This window comes from Bos taurus, chromosome 11 (assembly GCF_002263795.3).
Source record: "Bos taurus isolate L1 Dominette 01449 registration number 42190680 breed Hereford chromosome 11, ARS-UCD2.0, whole genome shotgun sequence".
NCBI classification, from domain to species: Eukaryota; Metazoa; Chordata; class Mammalia; order Artiodactyla; family Bovidae; genus Bos; species Bos taurus.
In genome coordinates this window covers 11,214,704-11,232,195 of record NC_037338.1, presented here as the reverse complement: position 1 = coordinate 11,232,195, position 17,492 = coordinate 11,214,704, and the positions used below count along the sequence as shown (strand labels likewise).

The 17,492-nt window shown below is 52.6% G+C and overlaps 2 protein-coding genes across 6 annotated transcripts; one reads left to right on the top strand and one right to left on the bottom strand.

The window, feature by feature from the left end:
- The first annotated feature begins 52 nt into the window (after positions 1 to 52).
- SMYD5 (SMYD family member 5) lies at positions 53 to 11,900 on the top strand. 2 transcript variants are annotated; one of them, XR_236300.5, is made up of 14 exons: positions 53 to 170; positions 4,095 to 4,203; positions 4,940 to 5,079; positions 5,527 to 5,648; positions 6,037 to 6,106; positions 6,714 to 6,818; positions 7,577 to 7,639; positions 7,854 to 7,924; positions 8,236 to 8,342; positions 8,723 to 8,779; positions 9,574 to 9,668; positions 10,328 to 10,398; positions 10,497 to 10,909; positions 11,536 to 11,900. XR_236300.5 is itself a non-coding variant. In NM_001080248.1 (13 exon segments), coding segments are annotated over 13 exon segments (1,257 nt in total). In that variant the 5' UTR covers positions 69 to 74; the 3' UTR covers positions 10,648 to 11,894.
- Positions 11,889 to 17,479, bottom strand: PRADC1 (protease associated domain containing 1). Of its 4 annotated transcripts, none has more exons than XM_059891168.1 (5): positions 17,404 to 17,479; positions 14,227 to 14,327; positions 13,568 to 13,677; positions 13,130 to 13,297; positions 11,889 to 12,271 (listed from the first exon to the last, which is right to left on the bottom strand). In XM_059891168.1, exons 1-5 carry the CDS (start codon positions 17,477 to 17,479, stop codon positions 12,025 to 12,027), a joined length of 702 nt encoding a protein of 233 aa, XP_059747151.1. In that variant the 3' UTR covers positions 11,889 to 12,024.
- Positions 17,480 to 17,492: the final 13 nt, after the last annotated feature.

Below are 17,492 nucleotides of genomic sequence, written 5' to 3'. Positions count from 1 at the left end.
GGGCGGGGCCTTCGGGGGCGGGGCCTCCCGGGTCGAGGCTGGGTCAAGGGTCAGAAGGCGGAGGTACGCCCAAGATGGCGGCCTCCATGTGCGACGTGTTCTCCTTCTGCGTGGGCGTGGCGGGCCCGGCCCGGATCGCCGTGGAAGTCCGCTTTGTGAGCAGCGCCAAGGTGAGGCCGCGGCGAATCGTGCCGGGGTTCCCCACCCAGCCCGTCCTTGGAGACAGCCCCGCGGGACCCTATGCCTGCAGCTTAGAGGGTCCTCTGCCGCTTGGACTCTGCTATCCGGCCCCGGGGGCTCCTTGTCGGTACCCGCGTGCAGGCTTCCAGGGCGATCACGCGGTGGCCTGGGGCCCGCGGAGTCCTCCTGCGCTCCCCCTCCTCCCCTGGAACCGGGCCTTTCTGCTAGCTGGGCTGGGGAGCGCCAGGCCGGGGGATATTGCTGCTGGATCCTGAGAGCTGTTGGGCGGGACGTGCCGGGCAGAGGGAGCTGCGGTACTAAAAAGCGTGGGCCATCAAGAACTTTCTGAGTGAGATTTGGGTGGGGGGATTGAGGAGAGAGGCCAGGACACTTCACAAAGGGTCTTGGAGTGCCAAGGAATTTGGACCGAAGCCCGTGGTAACATTGAAAGGTTTAAATCAAGAGGATGACATTTTGTTTTACTATCGTGTTTTAAAGTTCAGTGTAGAAAAAATTCGAAAGTGCATGTAAGAAAAGGAAAGGTAAAACACTCATAATCTTGTATTTGTACAAATATGTGCATATTAAAGTTATATTTTTAGGCTGCTTTCTGATGCAGCAGTATGTATTTCAATATCAATAATCCTTTTAGGTATTAATTTTTAAGAGTTGAGTAATAGTCTTTCATGGGAGGACCGCTGTTCACTCAACAACTGTTCATTTATGGATCTTTATACTGTATCTTGTTTTCCATCCCTGAGGTCAAAGATGGTGAAGCTCAGTGTCTGTGCACGCATCCTTTTCTTCTCACCAGCACTAAGTATTTTCTTTCTTGGTTATCTTTATTAGTTGATATGTGCAAAATGATACTGCTTTGTTCTCATTTGTATTTCTTTACTAATGAGGTTGAATAATTTATCATTTGTAATGGCAGTGTGTATCCTTGCTCCTGCCCTGGATGTCAGCCTTCTAGTCATGTGGCTCCTGCTCTCAGCATCATGGTATTCACACAGATCCCCAACCTAACCTTCCATTGTCCTCTTTCCACTCCAGAGGCGTCTGGAGCATTCCTCTCTTAATGTGGTAAATCAACTCCCCTGTGTCCTTGGGCTCCTCACTGCCCACAACTCCATCTCCACCCCAAGGCCTGCAGTGCTCTCATTGGCTCACAGTTTGATGGTGTTTCAGTTCCATCACTCCTAGCAAGCAGAGATATTCACCTTTACTTTCACTTTGCTCATATCTCTGAACCTCCTCCTTTTTTTTTTTTTAACTTCTCTCTTACATCACTTCAGCCACTCTCCTTGCCCAGTTGTCCTGTTCTAGCCTTCCATCAAAACCCCAGGTCTGGAAGAAGGGGCTGGCTTCCCTCTCTATGCCCGCAGCTTATGTGCTGCTGCAGAAGAATCATGTACCCAGACTTGGTGACAAGATGGCTTATCCTTTTTGCATCTGTATTCATCAAGTGGGATTGGTTTGTGATTTTTCTTTTTCCTTTATGGTATCTTCCTCAGGTTACCACATCAGAGTTATACTTGGTTTTTTGTTTGTTTTGTGAAATAGAGAAACTTTCCATTTTTTTCCTTCTGTTATTGAATAGTTTAAATAGCATAAGAATTACTTCTTTGGTTCAAGAGAGCTGATTTATGAAACCATATAGACTGGGGGCCTCATGTGGGGGTGGTTTTTTACCACTTTCTGTTTTGCCTCTATGGATATTGGCAAGAATGATTTTCAAAATTTTGCCAGTTGCTATGCCAGGGATATGACTGGTCACAACAGAAACCTAATCAAATATGATAAATGTCAACCAAGATGCTGTAGTAGTACACATCAGGCAGGTGCTAGTGTTGCTTGTTAGTCTATCTTGGCTTCCTTCCTGTTCAATTCACTTTTGGCAATTGATATTTTTCTAGAAAATAATTTAATAAAGAATTTATTTACTGGAGTCTTAAATTTTTATTGTACAATCTTTTAAAAAAAACATAAGCTTACTTTTCAAATTGCAAATAACTTTGCATAGTTTGTACCCTTTACATTCAGGTTCAGATTCATTTCTCTCCAGGCTTCTTGGTAATATGAATTAGAGCTGTTTTTTTCTTGAAACACTTCATATGTTTTGGGGATGTGTAGTTTCATAGAGGAACAGCTCTGATTCTTCCCTTTGCATTGATTACTAAATATTTCCTCCATTTGGTCCTCCAGAAAGAGGGAGAAAGAGATTAGTGCTTATCCAATATCAAAATTGATGACTGTCAGAAGTAGCGTGGGTCCCTGTTCATAATATCTTTGCGTCCCACGGAGGAAGGCCAGGTTTTCATTTTGCTAGGTTGGGATCCCAGAGGTTACTCAGTGTGGAGGTGGGCTTCTAGAAAGACAACCAAGCTGCATCCACGGCTTTGTCAACGGTTTTGTTCCAGCTGCCCTAGCATGCTATTGGAGCTCCCAGAGTTATTCACAGGGTTGAGATTTGTGGCTCATGGGCCTGTCCAGGTCTACACATCCTGCTGCTCTGATCTGGGGAGGTGCCCTTGCCTAGCCAAAGCACTAGAGTTCAGAGGAAACGGGGAGCTACCCAGGAGGCCACATGACAGGACATTTCACTGGTGGCTCAGTTATTTTCTTTCTCTCCCTTTTTGTGACAGTTCACTGGCACTACTGGGGCAATTGGCAGGGGCACCAGTCCTCTAAGTGTAGAGTGCACAAAAGTGCCCAGCGGGGCCAGTCACTGCCTGGCTTTTAAAACTGTCTCCTGAGTCCCTTTGTACATTTGAAGTGAATTGAAGTCATTCAGTCGTGTCCAACTCTTTGTGACCCCAAGGACTGTGGCCTACCAGGCTCCTCTGTCCATGGGATTTTCCAGGCAAGAGTACTGGAGTGGGGTACCATTTCCTTCTCCAGAGGATCTTCCTGACCCAGGGATCGAACCCAGGTCTCCCACATTGTAAACAGACACTTTACCGTCTGAGCCACCAGGGAAGCACATTTGAGAGATGGCAATTCAACAGTTGTTTTCTCATCTTTCATCCCATACACGGTGTCTGCAGTGCTTTAGACCAGGACTTCTCACTAACATGCATGTGAATCACCTGGGCATCTTGTTAAAATGCAGGTTCTGATGTGGCAGGTCTGGCGTGGGGCCTGAGCTTGTGCGTTCTAACATCTCCCAGGCGATCCCCATGCTGCCAGTCCATCACCTCATTTTGAGTAGTGTGGCGCATGGGGTTCCCTCACCTGTGCTGTACCATAACATCCTGGAAACTACCTGGTAGGTATTATTATAGTACTCGCTTTTCACATGGTAGACAGATGGAAAAAGGCAGTTGGCTCAACGCTTCACAGCAAGCTAGGCTTAGGACTGGTGCTAGGGTTAGTCATTCCTTCCAGTGTAGCACCTGAGAACTTGTTGGGCACCAGGTACTGTGCTAGGTACTGTGAGTTCCGAGCTGACTAGGGAAGTAGGACACATTCTCCTGAAAACTAGGCCTCCCCGTCCTGCAGTGTAGGATTCTCTGCAACCCTGAGGAGCAGCATCATGACCAGGATCCTGGAGGGGCACGTGGGTGACTCAGAAGGCGGCCCTATACCACTCGCTAGTACTGGAGGCTCCAGCCTGCTGTGAACCTCTGGCCATGCTAAAAACGCTCCTCTGGGTAGTCCAACATGGTTGCCATGGTGGCTCTCTTCCCATCCCAGCCCTCTGCCCTGGACAGTTTGGAAGATGTGCTACTGAATGTAGGGTAGAACTGCATTTCTGGAGGAGGTGATTATGAAGGGGGCTGACGACGCTCCAGGAGTGACCCTCCTGAGACAGAGGCCTCTGCCAAGAGGGAAGCACGTGGAGGTGAGGAGCCCTTGAAGCTCTGTCCTCTGCCTCTTCTTATGGCCATCCTATTCCTTCTCTGCCCTTTTAGGGAAAGGGGCTGTTTGCCACACAGCTGATCCAGAAGGGGGAGACCATATTCGTAGAACGGCCCCTGGTGGCTGCGCAGTTTCTCTGGAATGCACTTTATCGCTACCGAGGTGAGCTCATCTCGCCCACTCTGAGGGCCGCTGTGCCCAGCAGCCTTGGCGCCTGGAGGAGAGCATAGATATCCCTGATAGTCTCTGGGACTCCCGGTGTCAGGAGGGAAAGCACATCTTCTCTTGGAGAACTGTGCCTGAGAACCATGCCCCTGTCTAATCTCAGGCCATCTGGGGCTGTGAGCCTGTAGCAAAGAAGCTGTTCCAAAGGGTACCCTGGAGGAGGCCTGTCACTCAGGTGGACGCAGCGCCATCCTGAAGGGCTCTGTGCCAAAGTGGAGCCACTACCAAGAAGAGACCACATGCCCCCTGTTCAAAAAAGGCTGCATTAGGGATCACAAACAGCATGCTCTTAGCTTTCCAGCCACTCGCTTTTTTCACCCTTCCGTTGGGCTAGAGAAAAATCTCTGAAAGGACGGTCAGTCAGCTCCAGAATGTGGGGAAAGCCCAGTTTTGGGGAGGGGTGGAGAGCCCCATAGACTAAGTCCCATGGAGAAGCAGGGAGAGTCTGCCAGGCGGGGTGGGGACTGCAGAGAGGGAAGAAGGTATCATCTATCTTTGAATGCATGTGAAATTGATTAATTCGCTCCATTCTTTAACATAGTCATTCATTTACTCACCCCTTAAAACATCTGCTGTGAGCCAGGTGCTGTCGTAGCCCCGCGGATATTGCTGTGAAAGGACAGATGCAGCCCCTGCTCTGAGACACACTGTCATGTCTGGCTCTCTCCCCCAGCCTGTGACCACTGTCTTCGGGCACTGGAGAAGGCAGAGGAAAACGCCCAGAGACTGACTGGGAAACCAGGCCAGGTTCTGCCTCACCCTGAGCTGTGCACTGTGCGCCAAGACCTGCACCAGAGCTGTCCCCACTGCCGGGTGAGCAGCCCTGGGGCCGAGCTGAAGTCCTGGCTGGGGAGACGGGAGTGAGCACAGACCTGGTCATGGCCCTCAGAGCCCCCAGTGGAGGGAAGACATTGAAAAGCCTTGAGTACTACTCCAGTTTCATCCACGCGGTTCCAGTCCCACTGCCCAGAAAATAGGCTTGTTGGGAGCTTGCCCTCTGCCTCGGAGCCTGGCAGGGCCCTTCCCTGTCCCCGAGAAGCAGTCTCTCCTTCCCACGGTTTTAAAGCCTGGGGCAGGTGCTCCTCTCACATGCCCCCAGAGCACTGAGTGCTTCCTCGTCTCATAATACTATAATGCCACTGACTGCTGCTCAGGGGCTGTTTGTGGGAGGAGTGAAGTTAGAGGAGGTGAGGCCACACAGGTGTCTGTGCCTCACCCCAGGCCAGATCCTTGGGTGCTGACCTCCACCTCCCCCAACAGGTGACGTACTGCAGTGCAGAATGTCGACTGGCCGCAGCTGAGCAATACCATCAGATCCTGTGCCCAGGCCCCTCCCAGGATGACCCCGCGCATCCTCTCAATAAGCTGCAGGAGGCCTGGAGGTAGGTAGCATTTCCTCTCTTCTCTCCTTTATCCTTTCCTCCTTGCGTGTCTTCGCGGTGCTCAGCAGATGCAGCCATCTTTCTTAAGTTACCACTGCCTGGATTTTTCCTCCATTCTTAGGGCCAAACAGAGGTCATTTCACCTATTTCCCCTGCCTTAAATCTGAGCTGCCAGCCCCACCATCCTCAGCATTTTACACACTCCCAGAAGAGCCTCATTAAGCCCATAGAGATATAAAATCCTGCCCATGTCCTTGCCAGTAGCTTTCCCTCTTTGGTTATGAATGGGATTGGTAGGAAGGATTCTCTATAGCAGTCAGACCAGGCTTTCCTGAATTCGGCTACTGGGAAGGGAATTTCTAGGCCAAACCTTTATCTTTCTCCCCAGGAGTGTTCACTACCCGCCTGAGACTGCAAGCATAATGTTGATGGCCCGGATGGTGGCCACAGTGAAACAGGTGAGCCCACCTGATCTTCCGGAGAAAGCTGACTCTGGCCTCATTCAACCCTTGACCTCAGTTTCCTTCTTACTTTAAGACTCTGGCTTGGATACAGAGTTCTTTCTGGGCCTCTCAAAGAAGAGCTGCTTGCATGTACACCTTAGGAGTAGCTAACCATAAATCTGGCAGGGGGAGGGGAGCTTATCTTGCCTGTGATCTTTGATCTATGAGATGACTGCCTGTGCAGCAGCAGTTCATGCGTGCCATTTATAAGCATCACCTTTTCAGGATTGTATCTCTTTAGGTACAGCAAGAGAAGCTGCTCTGACCCCTTCTTTAATACTGTTGCTCCTCAGCCTCATTCTATTTTCCCAAGTGTCGTGAATTGGCTAGCTTGGCAGCAGCTGGGGAGATGGTTGGGTATGGGCAGGGCTGGGAGGAAGAGTCTACCTAGAAGCTAATGTGTGATGGTGTTTCTCTGAGGGCTGGGGCTTTGGAATGACAGCCGACTCTTCCCACAAGGGCAGGAATGACAGTAAAGAAGAGGGTGTCTGTGAGTCCATCTGTGCACATGCATGCATGGGCATGTATCAACCTGACCTTGAAGTATATTTGTTCACTACAGGCTAAGGATAAGGATCGTTGGATCAGGCTCTTCTCCCAGTTCTGTAATAAAACTGCTAATGAGGAGGAGGAAATTGTCCATAAACTCCTAGGGGACAAATTCAAGGTTGGTCTCCCCCCATGACCCTCCCACCCCTGCTAGTAGCCTGGGCTGTCTATGGCTACCTGGAGGAAGCTTCACAACTTGCTCCCTTCCCAGTCACAGGAAGAAGTTCGCGCCTGGGTCCAAAAATCTGTTCAGAGACTTGTATTTCTGTTGCTGTTTAACTTCATAACCTAATGTGGACTTAAAATTGCAAAGTGGGGTGATGACCAAGGATAGAGGGGCTGGGTGCCCTGATATGGGAGGCAGGACCCCATAATCGGATAGCAGTGGGCAAATCAAGTGTAATGAAAAATGGAGGGTTGAGGGGGTCTGCAGGTTAGGAAGTGGGGTGAAATAGACTTCTAGTTGCCCATGTACTGAGCACTCGCTTCAGATCAAAGAGTTATGCATTCTCCCCGAGGAGAGCAGAGTTCTGTGCAGGAGCTGCCTGAAGGGGGAGGCAGGTGTAAAAGGGCTTTTGGGGCAGGCCTTCCTGCACTGAATCTGGGGAAAGGAGGGGAGCGTCAAGCTGCTCTGGAGGGTGGTGCTGGTATAAGTGCTAGAAAATAGGAATTTGGGGTTTGCTACCCTGGTTGGAAGAGACCAGCAGACTGCCAAGGCTCTTTGGAGATCAGAACTCCATGGCTTTCCTTTGCCCCCTGGGAAAGCTGTCTTTAGAGCTCACCCTTTTCCTTCCCTTACATGGTTTTCTGGGCCCTGCCTGGGTGCTAAGGGGAAACCCCAGAGCTGCAGGTCTCTCCCTGCTTTCCCTAACCCAGGGTCAGCTGGAGCTACTGCGGAGACTCTTCACAGAGGCGCTTTATGAAGAAGCACTCAGCCAGGTGAGTGGGAAGGTGGGACCAGTGGCCTCCCAGTCACTCCAGCCCTCTGGGAGCAACCAGGGCAGCGTGTCCGCCTGGGACAGGTAAGCAAGAGCAGACCTGGTCTTACGGAGTTGGGGTGGGACTGACTCACAACAAGCTTCCTCAACAGAGTTGTATCAGGAAGAAGAGCAAGTGGCTGCCCACTGAGTGCCCTTCTCCTTTCTCCCCACAGTGGTTCACTCCGGATGGATTCCGGTCTCTCTTTGCTCTTGTTGGGACCAATGGCCAAGGAATTGGGACCAGGTTAGGAGAGAATGTTCCAGAGCTCTTGGACTTGTCCCTCAGGGCTGGGGTGGAAGATTGAGAAAAGTAGCCAAGCTCCTTTCAAGACTAGGGTGGGGCAGGGTGTAACTCTGGCCAGAATGCTGGACTAAACTCAGGGGCGAGGGTCAGACAGACCGAGTCTTTCTTGGGAACACTTAGTTGGGAAAGGACACACCTACCCACCCCCACCCCCTCTCGGGAGAAAGAAATGGACTTAACTTGCTTGGAGGTGGAGAGCCCTGTGAGCTGGGTCTTTCTCCTCTCCAACCATGGCTGCCTGGAACCCCCAGCTCCCTGAGCCAGTGGGTCCATGCCTGTGATGCTCTGGAGCTGAAGCCTGAGGACCGTGAGCAGCTGGACGCCTTCATTGACCAGCTGTACAAGGACATCGAGGCAGGTTGGTGAGATGGAGCCTTGGCTTCACCTGACTTTGGAAGCCCCCATCAGTCAGTTGGTGGACACAGTCTTCCCCCAGGGAGCTCTGAGTTCATGGTTGGGGAAGGTAATCCCTGTGTGAAGCTTCATGCCTGTCTGCAGGGCATACATGAGAAATGGCCCTGCAGTCCATGCAGAGGCCTCATGCGGGGGGTGGGGGAGTGCCAGATCGTGCGTTGGTATCATAAAGAGGAAAGCAAGCTTGTGCCTCAGAGAAGCATTGTCAGGTAAATGGGAGTGACTGGGTGGCAGACAGTGGAGCCAGGCCTGTCCTTATAAGCCTATTTGCTTTTCCTACCTATGACATGGACGTAATACCATCTGCATACGACTGTCTTACAGCAACCGGCGAGTTTCTTAACTGTGAAGGATCTGGCCTCTTTGTGCTGCAGAGCTGCTGTGAGTCCCGGCATTGAGAAGGCGCAGCCTCACGCTGCAGTTCTCCTCTGTTGGTCCCTCCTGGGCTGGTCGAGTTGAGTCTGGGAGTGGGATTAGGGCTGAGCTGGAGGATTTCCGCTTGGTCTCCCATATCACTTTCCATTCATTTATTGGACTGCTCATGCTTTCCAGTGGGCTGGCCCGGTGCTAAGGCAGGGCACAGAGCTCTGATTCTTGCAGAGGGAACCCTGGGTCTTGCCCCACCACTGCCCTGTGAGTCCTGAGTGTCCTAAGAACCCAGGAGGAGCTCAGGCTGGAAGGCAGTCTCATCAGCACCTGATGGAGGGACAGAGCCAGTTCAGACTGTTTTTCCAGATCCCAGCCTCCCACCCTCTGCTCTCCTCACCGCAGACCTTTCCTCCCAGGCTCTGGGGACACTACTTTTCCTAAACTAGGCTCCCAGCTGTTACCAGTGACAGACAGGCCTGAGTTAAGTTTCCGGCACGGGCATCCCTTTCACAGCCCTGTCCCTCCCTTTGTGAGACACTGGGAACAGCTGAGGATCAAGGGGACCAGTGAGGAGAAGAGCAGGGCCAGGCATGGCAGGTGGGGCAGGGCAGTGATGTGGGAGCACATCTGGGCCTGTGCTCTTCAGGAAAGAGCGCTGGACAGGGAGACAGGACACCGGGGCCCGGGGACCTGCACAGCCCAACAGGGATCAGAGAACAAGAAAAGACGGGGCCCAGGGCTCTGCACAGTTAAGGCTGTTATTTTTCTTAGTCAACAATCCTCATTATCTGCCTCTCATGACCCAGGCAACCACAGCTGTGTCCCCAATGCAGAGACCTCCTTCCCAGAAAACAACTTCCTTTTGCATGTCACCGCCCTGGAGGATATTAAGCCAGGAGAGGTGAGGGGGCAAGTAGCTGTGGGGGTGGGTGGGCAGGAGGCCTGGCAAGTTCTCTCCAGGAATCAGGAGCAGCAGTGGCTCCAGCCCCAGGTTCAGGCTGTTGGGTTGAATCCCTTCATGCTGCAGGACCTTAGTCTTGCCTGTGAGTGTGCTCTGACCCCACCTCACTTCAAAAAATAACTCCAGAAAGCCTCAGCAGTGTTTGAGAGAGCACTGTGTGCCTGAGTTCTTGTGTCCAGCTGCTTTTTGATCAAGGAATCTGCAGCTTCTAAGGAAACAGGAAATGGCCCTTTGTGGCTTGGACTATGGGTTGCTAATGTGGTTTGGGGTCCTGGCTGTTAGAGCAGTACACAGAGCCTGCTTGATACTTCTTTCAGGGCAAGTAGCTTCACAGCAAGATAACCTCTGCCCCAGCCACAGACAGACCTCGGCCATGGCCTAAAGGCCCAACCATAGCCCCCAGTTCAGACTGTCAAAGCCTCACAGTCCCATCCCTGCTCTGAGCACAAGGGGATGGATTGGGGTGGCCTGCCCTTTCGCTAAAGGGCAGCTCAGGCTCCTGGGGACGAGGCAATGGTTGGACACGGGGCAGAGGTTGGGGAGGCCCTAATCCCACCTGTTAGAAAGACCATCGGCCCAACCTCTCTTGTGCCCCTTAGGAAATCTGCATCAGCTACTTAGACTGCTGTCAGCGGGAGCGAAGCCGCCACAGCCGCCACAAGATCCTCAGGTGCCAGCGGGGGCTGCGGTGGGCAGCGGGGCTCTGGGGTCCTCCATTCCAGTGGCTGCCTGACTGCCCTCACCATCGTGCCCCCTCGCCCTCTGCAGGGAGAACTATCTGTTCGTCTGTTCCTGCCCTAAATGTCTGGCAGAGGCCGATGAGCCCAACATGACCTCTGAGGAGGAGGAGGAGGAAGAGGAGGAGGAGGAGGGAGAGCCGGAAGATGCCGAGCTGGGGGATGAGATGACTGATGTGTGATGTCACCCTGCTCAGAAGCACTCCTACCCCAAACCCTGCAGAAGAGGGGGCCTTTCCCCAGAGCAGAGGCTTGGAAGGAACACCCCACTCCTGTCGCCCACTTCCCCCCCATTTCAGCACTCTTTCTGCCGGAGGGTAAGACAGGCTGGACCCTAGGCCCTCTCCCCCCGCTGGACCTCACGCCCGGACACTGCTGCTGCGTGGCTCAGGCTCTGCGCTGTCACTGAGCCGCTCAGAACTGGCTTCCCCCTGAGGTTCGGATGTAAGTGGCTGGAACCAAGGTCAGGGCCTAACAGTGTTCTTCCCCATGGCCCCACTTACTCATCCGCTTGAGGCTTCAGCCCTCTCAACTCAGTATGGGGGGAGGGGGGCAGTAACAGAGTGGCAACCCGAGAACACCCTGACTCCACTGAAGAAGAGAGGGGCCAAGATGCCCTTACCGACTTCCCTACCTCCCACTGTTGTAGCCTGACCACTGGCACAGCCTAGAGAGGCAGGAGTGGGGAACTGGGCCCCACTGCACCTTCTCTTAAGCGCTCTGTGGGGAGCACTGAACCACGGGGATTACCCCCCTCTCCCCACCTCACCCATCGTTTAGACATCGGGGAGTAGCGATTAGCCCCTCCCCCAGAATCTCTGTACTTGTGCCTTTCCTCTAGGCCCTGGTACAGTGGCTAGCCTCACAGGGTCTGGAAGAGGTGTCTGCCTCCCTTGGGAGGGGTATGGGGGGATCAGCACCCCTCCTCTTACCCTCATCCATTTAGGACTCTAGCAGCATAGCTGAGACTTGGGGGGTGAAAGACCTCTGCTCCCTAACTGAGGATGTTCTAGAGTCTTCTAGAACTTTGATCAGTGAGGGGCTCTCCTGGTCTCAATCTCCATCTTTAGGATCTCCACAGAGGAACACAAGTCTTCCAGAAACCTAGAAGAGCTGGGCTGGATACTCAAGATTAGCCCTGACTGTCTTCCTCCTCCCCAGATTAGCACCACCCCTTGCTCTTGGGTTGGAAGCTGTGGAAATTGTAACCTGTCACCCGCAATTCTTTTCTGCCCCCCTTCCCTGAGGGGCCTGCCGCATGCCCCTGCTGAGGGATCCTAGGGAGGCCAGGTGCCGCCGCATGGGCCCTTTCTTGGATCGTGAGCAGGTGGAATCTGCCTGAATAGCCTATTGGGTTCTTAATTCTTCAGAGCAGCCAGCACCCCCTCCTCCCCCCCTGCCCACTGTTCTCAATAAAACATGAATGGTGACAGGCCTTTACAGGAATGCTTTGTGGAGGATGGCTTGACAAGCAGGCAACAGTCACGTGGATGGTCCCAGAATGCATAGGACAGAGCGGTGACGGCAGGAGATGGGAGCTCCAGCTCCCCAGTTTGGATTCATCCCTCGTCTCGTCTATATCTGCTGTGCAAACGTTTCTCAGGTCTAAGAGCAGGGCTCCTCTGAGGTCCAGTGTGGATCCCCAGGACCAGACTACAAAACAAGGAGGCTTTTCCTCGGGGGCTGAACCACCGCTTCCTGAGTTCTTGAGCAGGAGGCTGTCGGGATCCAGGATTAGCAGTCTGAGCACTGGTCCTGAAGGACCCTGGGCAAGCCTTGTACCCTCTCTGGGCCTCAGTTTCCTCCCTTCAAAACAAGAGCGTGGGACCAAGTGAGTGTTTGAAGCCCCCCACCCCACCCCTGTGTGCTTTACTCTAGGACACAGTTGCAACCCTGATGAGAGGCTTTATTGCTAAAAAGTCACTGAGGGTTTATTAAGTCCTCAAACACCAGCTCCTTACACCATTCCAGCAATTGCTGTGAAAGACTCTGGGTGGGGAGGCTGGAGCCAGGTGGGGTGTGACAGCTTTCAGATGGCTCTCAAACCATCTGCTGTTGGCCCCTTTAGTTTCAGACCCGAGCCCACCAGCCCCCGGGCCTGGCTCTTGCCTCTTCCCATAGCATGAGACACCTTAGGAGCCCAGGGGAGGAAAGGCCAGTGGTGTGGCTTCCTTTAGCTGAGCCAAGGCCCAAGCCCTTTTCCTCTGCCTGGCTCCACCAGTTCCCAAATGCTATCCCCAAATCCTGAACAGCAGAATTCCTGGATTTTCCCTTCTCAGCCTAGAGTTGCTTATGGCTGGAATGTGGGACCAACTCTTCTACCAGAAGGTCCAGGGCGGTTGCAGCAGCTCAAAGGTGGGGATGCTGGTGACATTGACTGGGATGGAAATGATGGCCCAAGGCAGCCCATGCTGTTCCAGGGAGCGGCGGATCATGTAGCTGGGAGGGCATGGAGAGAGGTGGTGATGGTCACTTTCTCGGCACCCCATCATGCCCCACTGTCCCCATTACTTTGGGAGTTCCAGAGCCTGAGGACTTTTTTGGCCCTCCAACCAGGGCACCCCAAGGTGAGGCTTGTGGGTAGGGACTAGTAATTGCCCTTGACCTCCCCGAGTTGTGGCACCTAGTTTGGTGCTAATACAGCCAGAGACAAGGACCCCTCACCCATCTCGGCCGAGCAGGAAGAGGGCGGGGATGTCAGCTGTGCGCTGGGTACTGTCTTGGATCATCTCCACGTAGAAGCTGTCATTGTCAACCGCGTTGTCAGAGATGATCACTGCCCGCCCGCCGTGCTCCTGCACCACCCGGGTCTTGGACAGGAAGGAGCAGCCCCTGGAAGAGGTGATGATGAGACCAAAGAAAAGGCAGGGGAGCTATCCCCTCCCCAGACCACCACCCTGGGAGGGTGCAAGAAGGACCAATCATGGAGGATTATTTTTTTATAGAGGCTCACAAGTAAATGGCCAAAGGCCTGGATAATTTTAAGACATTTCTTAAAAGATTCTTAAAAAGATGAATTATTTAAAAACAGTTATTTCAAAGTATCACCACCAACACTGATCTCAGACTCTCCCCTGGTGCCTCTGCCTGTCCGCGCCTTACCCCCTCTCCACCAGCGCGATCTGGTCCTGGATGAAGAAACCGTTGCTGAGTTCCCCACAGGCCTCTGAAGGTTCCGCAGGGACAAGGTGAATCTGCTCATACCTTGTGTGCTGAAAGATATTTAAACAGGTGAAAGTGTGGGGAGAGGTTAGGACTGAGCTGATCATTCCATCATATCAGCTCCTCACAAAATGAGAAGGAAATGCGTGATTTCTGTGTGCTGGACACTTGAGCACTTTTACTCAATTCTCACAATTGTCTGGTTGTCCTATCCCACCCTCCCCTTTTTTTTTTGGTCAAATCTTTATTTATTTTTTCTCCACCCTCCCTTTCACAGACACAGGGAAGTTGCTGTGGACCCAGAGTCATGTATTAATAGTTCAGCAGTGGAGCTAGCAGAGCCTTTGGCTTTTTTTTAACTACTTCATGTCCCTAAGAAGAAGAGTTTCCCTCTGTGATGCCCAGGTCTGTATTATACCCAGAGGAACAGCCGGAAGCCCTGCCTTCCTGGCTCTATAGCCCCTGGAAGACAGAGCAGAATTCTGCCCCCTTCTCTGTCCCAGCACTCAGGTATTGATTGAATTGATGAAGGTCACCTCAACTTAGTAGGGGGAAATGTGGAGACAGCATCAGATGTGAGGGGGCCTCCCTGAACTTACAAAGATACCACCAAAGTCCTTGGCAGGCGTGGCTGTGAAGATGTAGCGAATGTCCCCAGGACTCAGCACTTGAAAGTACAAATAATCATGGATGCGTAAGCCTGAAAGGTAAAATGTACAGGTGAGAAGCCTCCGGGGGAAAAGCTGGTTTCAGGTTCAGATCATGGACCCCATGCCTTCAACAGGCTAGCTATGGTCTGGGCCCAGAGACCCAGCTTCAGCCAACTGTGTCCTCACAGTACGTAGTATAGATGGTCTCTGCCCTGGGGAGGATAGAGCTGATGCAGACAGTTAGTGACCCCAGAGGTTTACAGCTGCTGCTGCTTACACAGGTGAGCCAGGGAGACTGAGAGTTCCAGTGTTACCTCTCTGAGGGTTAATTCATCTTTGCTCTGAAGCAGACTTTAGAGTTTCAAGGTGGTAGATGTGGTAGCTGTTGTAAAAAAAAAAAAAAGTCTGGTTCCACTGCCATTCCCCCCTCGTCCAGTCACTACCATTTCTTGTCCTAGCTGATGCAGCTTTTTAACTGGTCTATCTTAGCCTGTATTCTTGCTCCCTAAGGTCCATTCCCCTAACAACTGCCAGGAATTTCCTTAAAACACCTTAAAGCAGATGTGATCATATCACCACTGCCAGAGTGTCAATACTCTTCAAGGACTGCCTTTTGCACTTAAAGCCTAAACTCTAGTCTGCAAGGCCCTGCTTGATCTGGCCGTTGGCAGCTACCCCAACCTCATCTCTTCCCTTCCTGTGTTCTAACTACACTGGCCTCCAGTTTCTTCACATCTCCAAGTCTTCTTGTAAGTTCCCTCACCATACCACACCTCTACCTCTTTATAGGGCTCACTCCTATTCATCCATCAGATCACTTTCTCAGAGAAACCTGCCCTGTGACTGCCCTCCTTTATGCCCATTCAAAAATGTACTTTGTCTCCAATGACACTTTTAACATAATTTGGAATTATTTTTGTTTGTTGTCTCTCTCCTGCACTAGAACAAGGACTTAAGTTTGTGATTTCATTCCATACTGTGTCCACCTTAACCAACATAGTGGCTAGACTATAACTCGTGCTCTAAAAGGTTGTTGAGTGAATGAACAACTATTTCCAGCAGGGAAGTGCCAGAACAACTAGATTTTTCTGGGATGTGGATCTCTTTAGTACCTAAGTGTAATGTTTTACCTGAACTTAAGCGGCTGGATTCCTTAGCCCAGAGAGATTGAGTAGCGTGAAAGGGTGGAAACTTCTGCCACAAGTCAGGGCTTGTGTCAGGGCTGGGATCAACTGTGGCTTTAGCTGTCCTTTTCTACATCCTAATCAGCCACCAGGTAGAGGTCCACTGGTTGGTACTGGGCTACACATACAGCCTTTTGTCCTGGGAGTGAAGGCTTCCAGTCAAATAGAGATACACTCCCAGGAGGCCTTCCTGGATTAGCACTAAAATTCCCCTCCTCCCTACACATCTTTGCCTAGCCTTTGTATCCGCTGATCCGTGTAAATTAAGTATAGATACACACATGTGCTCACGTATGTATATGGGTGTATGTTTATGTTCTCGTGTAGATGCAAACAGGTTTAGTGTGTGCGTATGTGCTAAGTGCGTGTAAGCCCACGTATAGCAACGTGTGGTCCCATTTATGTATGTGAGTGCTCACATATTTCCAGCTTGTAGTATTCCTGTGAGTGTGAAAGTCGCTCAGTCGTGTCCGACTCTGCGACTCCATGGATTATACAGTCCATGGAATTCTCCAGGCCAGAATACTGGAGTGGGTAGCCTTTCCATTCTCCAGGGTCCCATTTATGTATGTGAGTGCTCACATATTTCCAGCCTGTAGTACCCCTAGGCGTTCCTTGTTCTTCGCCCCCGTCAGCCACCTAAGTCGGCGCTAGTGGGGGTAGGGGGAGCCTTCCTTCGACGTGGGTAGCTGGGGACTCACAGCCCAGTCTCAGGCCGCGCCCAGTTAATGTCCCTGGGGACCACTACCCACCCACTCCAGGTGCCGGTGTCTGGACCTGCCTTGCTCCGAATTCGCGGGGTCCCCAAGGTGACCCGTGGCCCCCGGCCCAGGACGCGCTCAAGCTGGTCCGCCAGCCCCGCCCTGAAGCGTAGCCCCGCCCGTTGCTGCTCACCGTGGGCCGCGACGCACGCGGGGAGCCAGAGCACGAGACAACACCAGCCCGCGGCGCCGGGGACCATCTCCAGGGCCCGGCCGGGCACCGCGCTTCTTCCAGCCACCCCGCCGCGCGTAGCTAGCCGGACTTCGGCCTGACAGCTGCTCTGGCCTCCCGCCCCCGGACCCGCTCACGCCGTCGGTTGGCGGACCGGAATGAGGCCTAGGACTGATTGGCTCTGAGGCCTGCTTATGTAGCCACATTTTCCGCCCCTACGCCCTAGCCCACTTCCTATTGGTCGAGAGAAGTGAGGCCGAGGGCTGATTGGTCTAAATTGTTAACTGCAACTGCCGGCCCCCGCCCCAGCATTTCTCTTTTTGGGTTAGACTCTGCAGGACCTCTCAGGCAGAGGGCGGGCCTGGGAGGCCGCGGGAACGGAGAATGGAGACCCGCAGGACTCGCCTCAGCCCCGAAAGACTTGGCTAGTCGGCTCGTGCGTCCTCGGCCGAATCCTCACGGCGGCAGCTTCGCAAGACAACGATTTATCTTCTAGCTGTGCTTTCCTTTTTCCCATCCTCTTCTTGGGAAGGCATTCGTCTAGCGCCCAGGTGGTCTCGGGCGACCCCTGCTCTGCTCATCCTCTGCCTAGTTCCACTGGCGTTTGTGCGGTCGTAGTCAGTAGGCTCTGGGGGTGTACCAGTAGGCCTGATGTACCCGACACTCGAGGAAGCTCTGACAATGCCAAACCAGAAAACGAGCATTCGGGCCAGGTGCCCACGTGTGATGTTGGACACCTAACCCCTCAGCCTCAGTTCCCTCGTCTGTAAAGTGGGCGTGATCGTGGTACTACCAAAACGATAGTGTGTAACAACGAGCTCACTCACGTCAAATGCTTAGTAAAGGCCTGTCTCTCAGTCACCAGTCAATAAATATATGCGTTTATTGCATCCCTTGGTCTTGGGAGATAGGGGGAATAGAATTAGAGTTAGTGGCTAACGCGGCCAAGCAAGGGTTCTACATGCTCAAAAATAATGGCACCATGGAAAACCGGCTAACCTTCCCTTACCAACGATTCTCGTAGCTCTCACCGAGGCCCAGCCTCTGACCCTTCTAGCCACGCCGACTCTATGGTAGCGAACCATAGAGTGGCGGAAG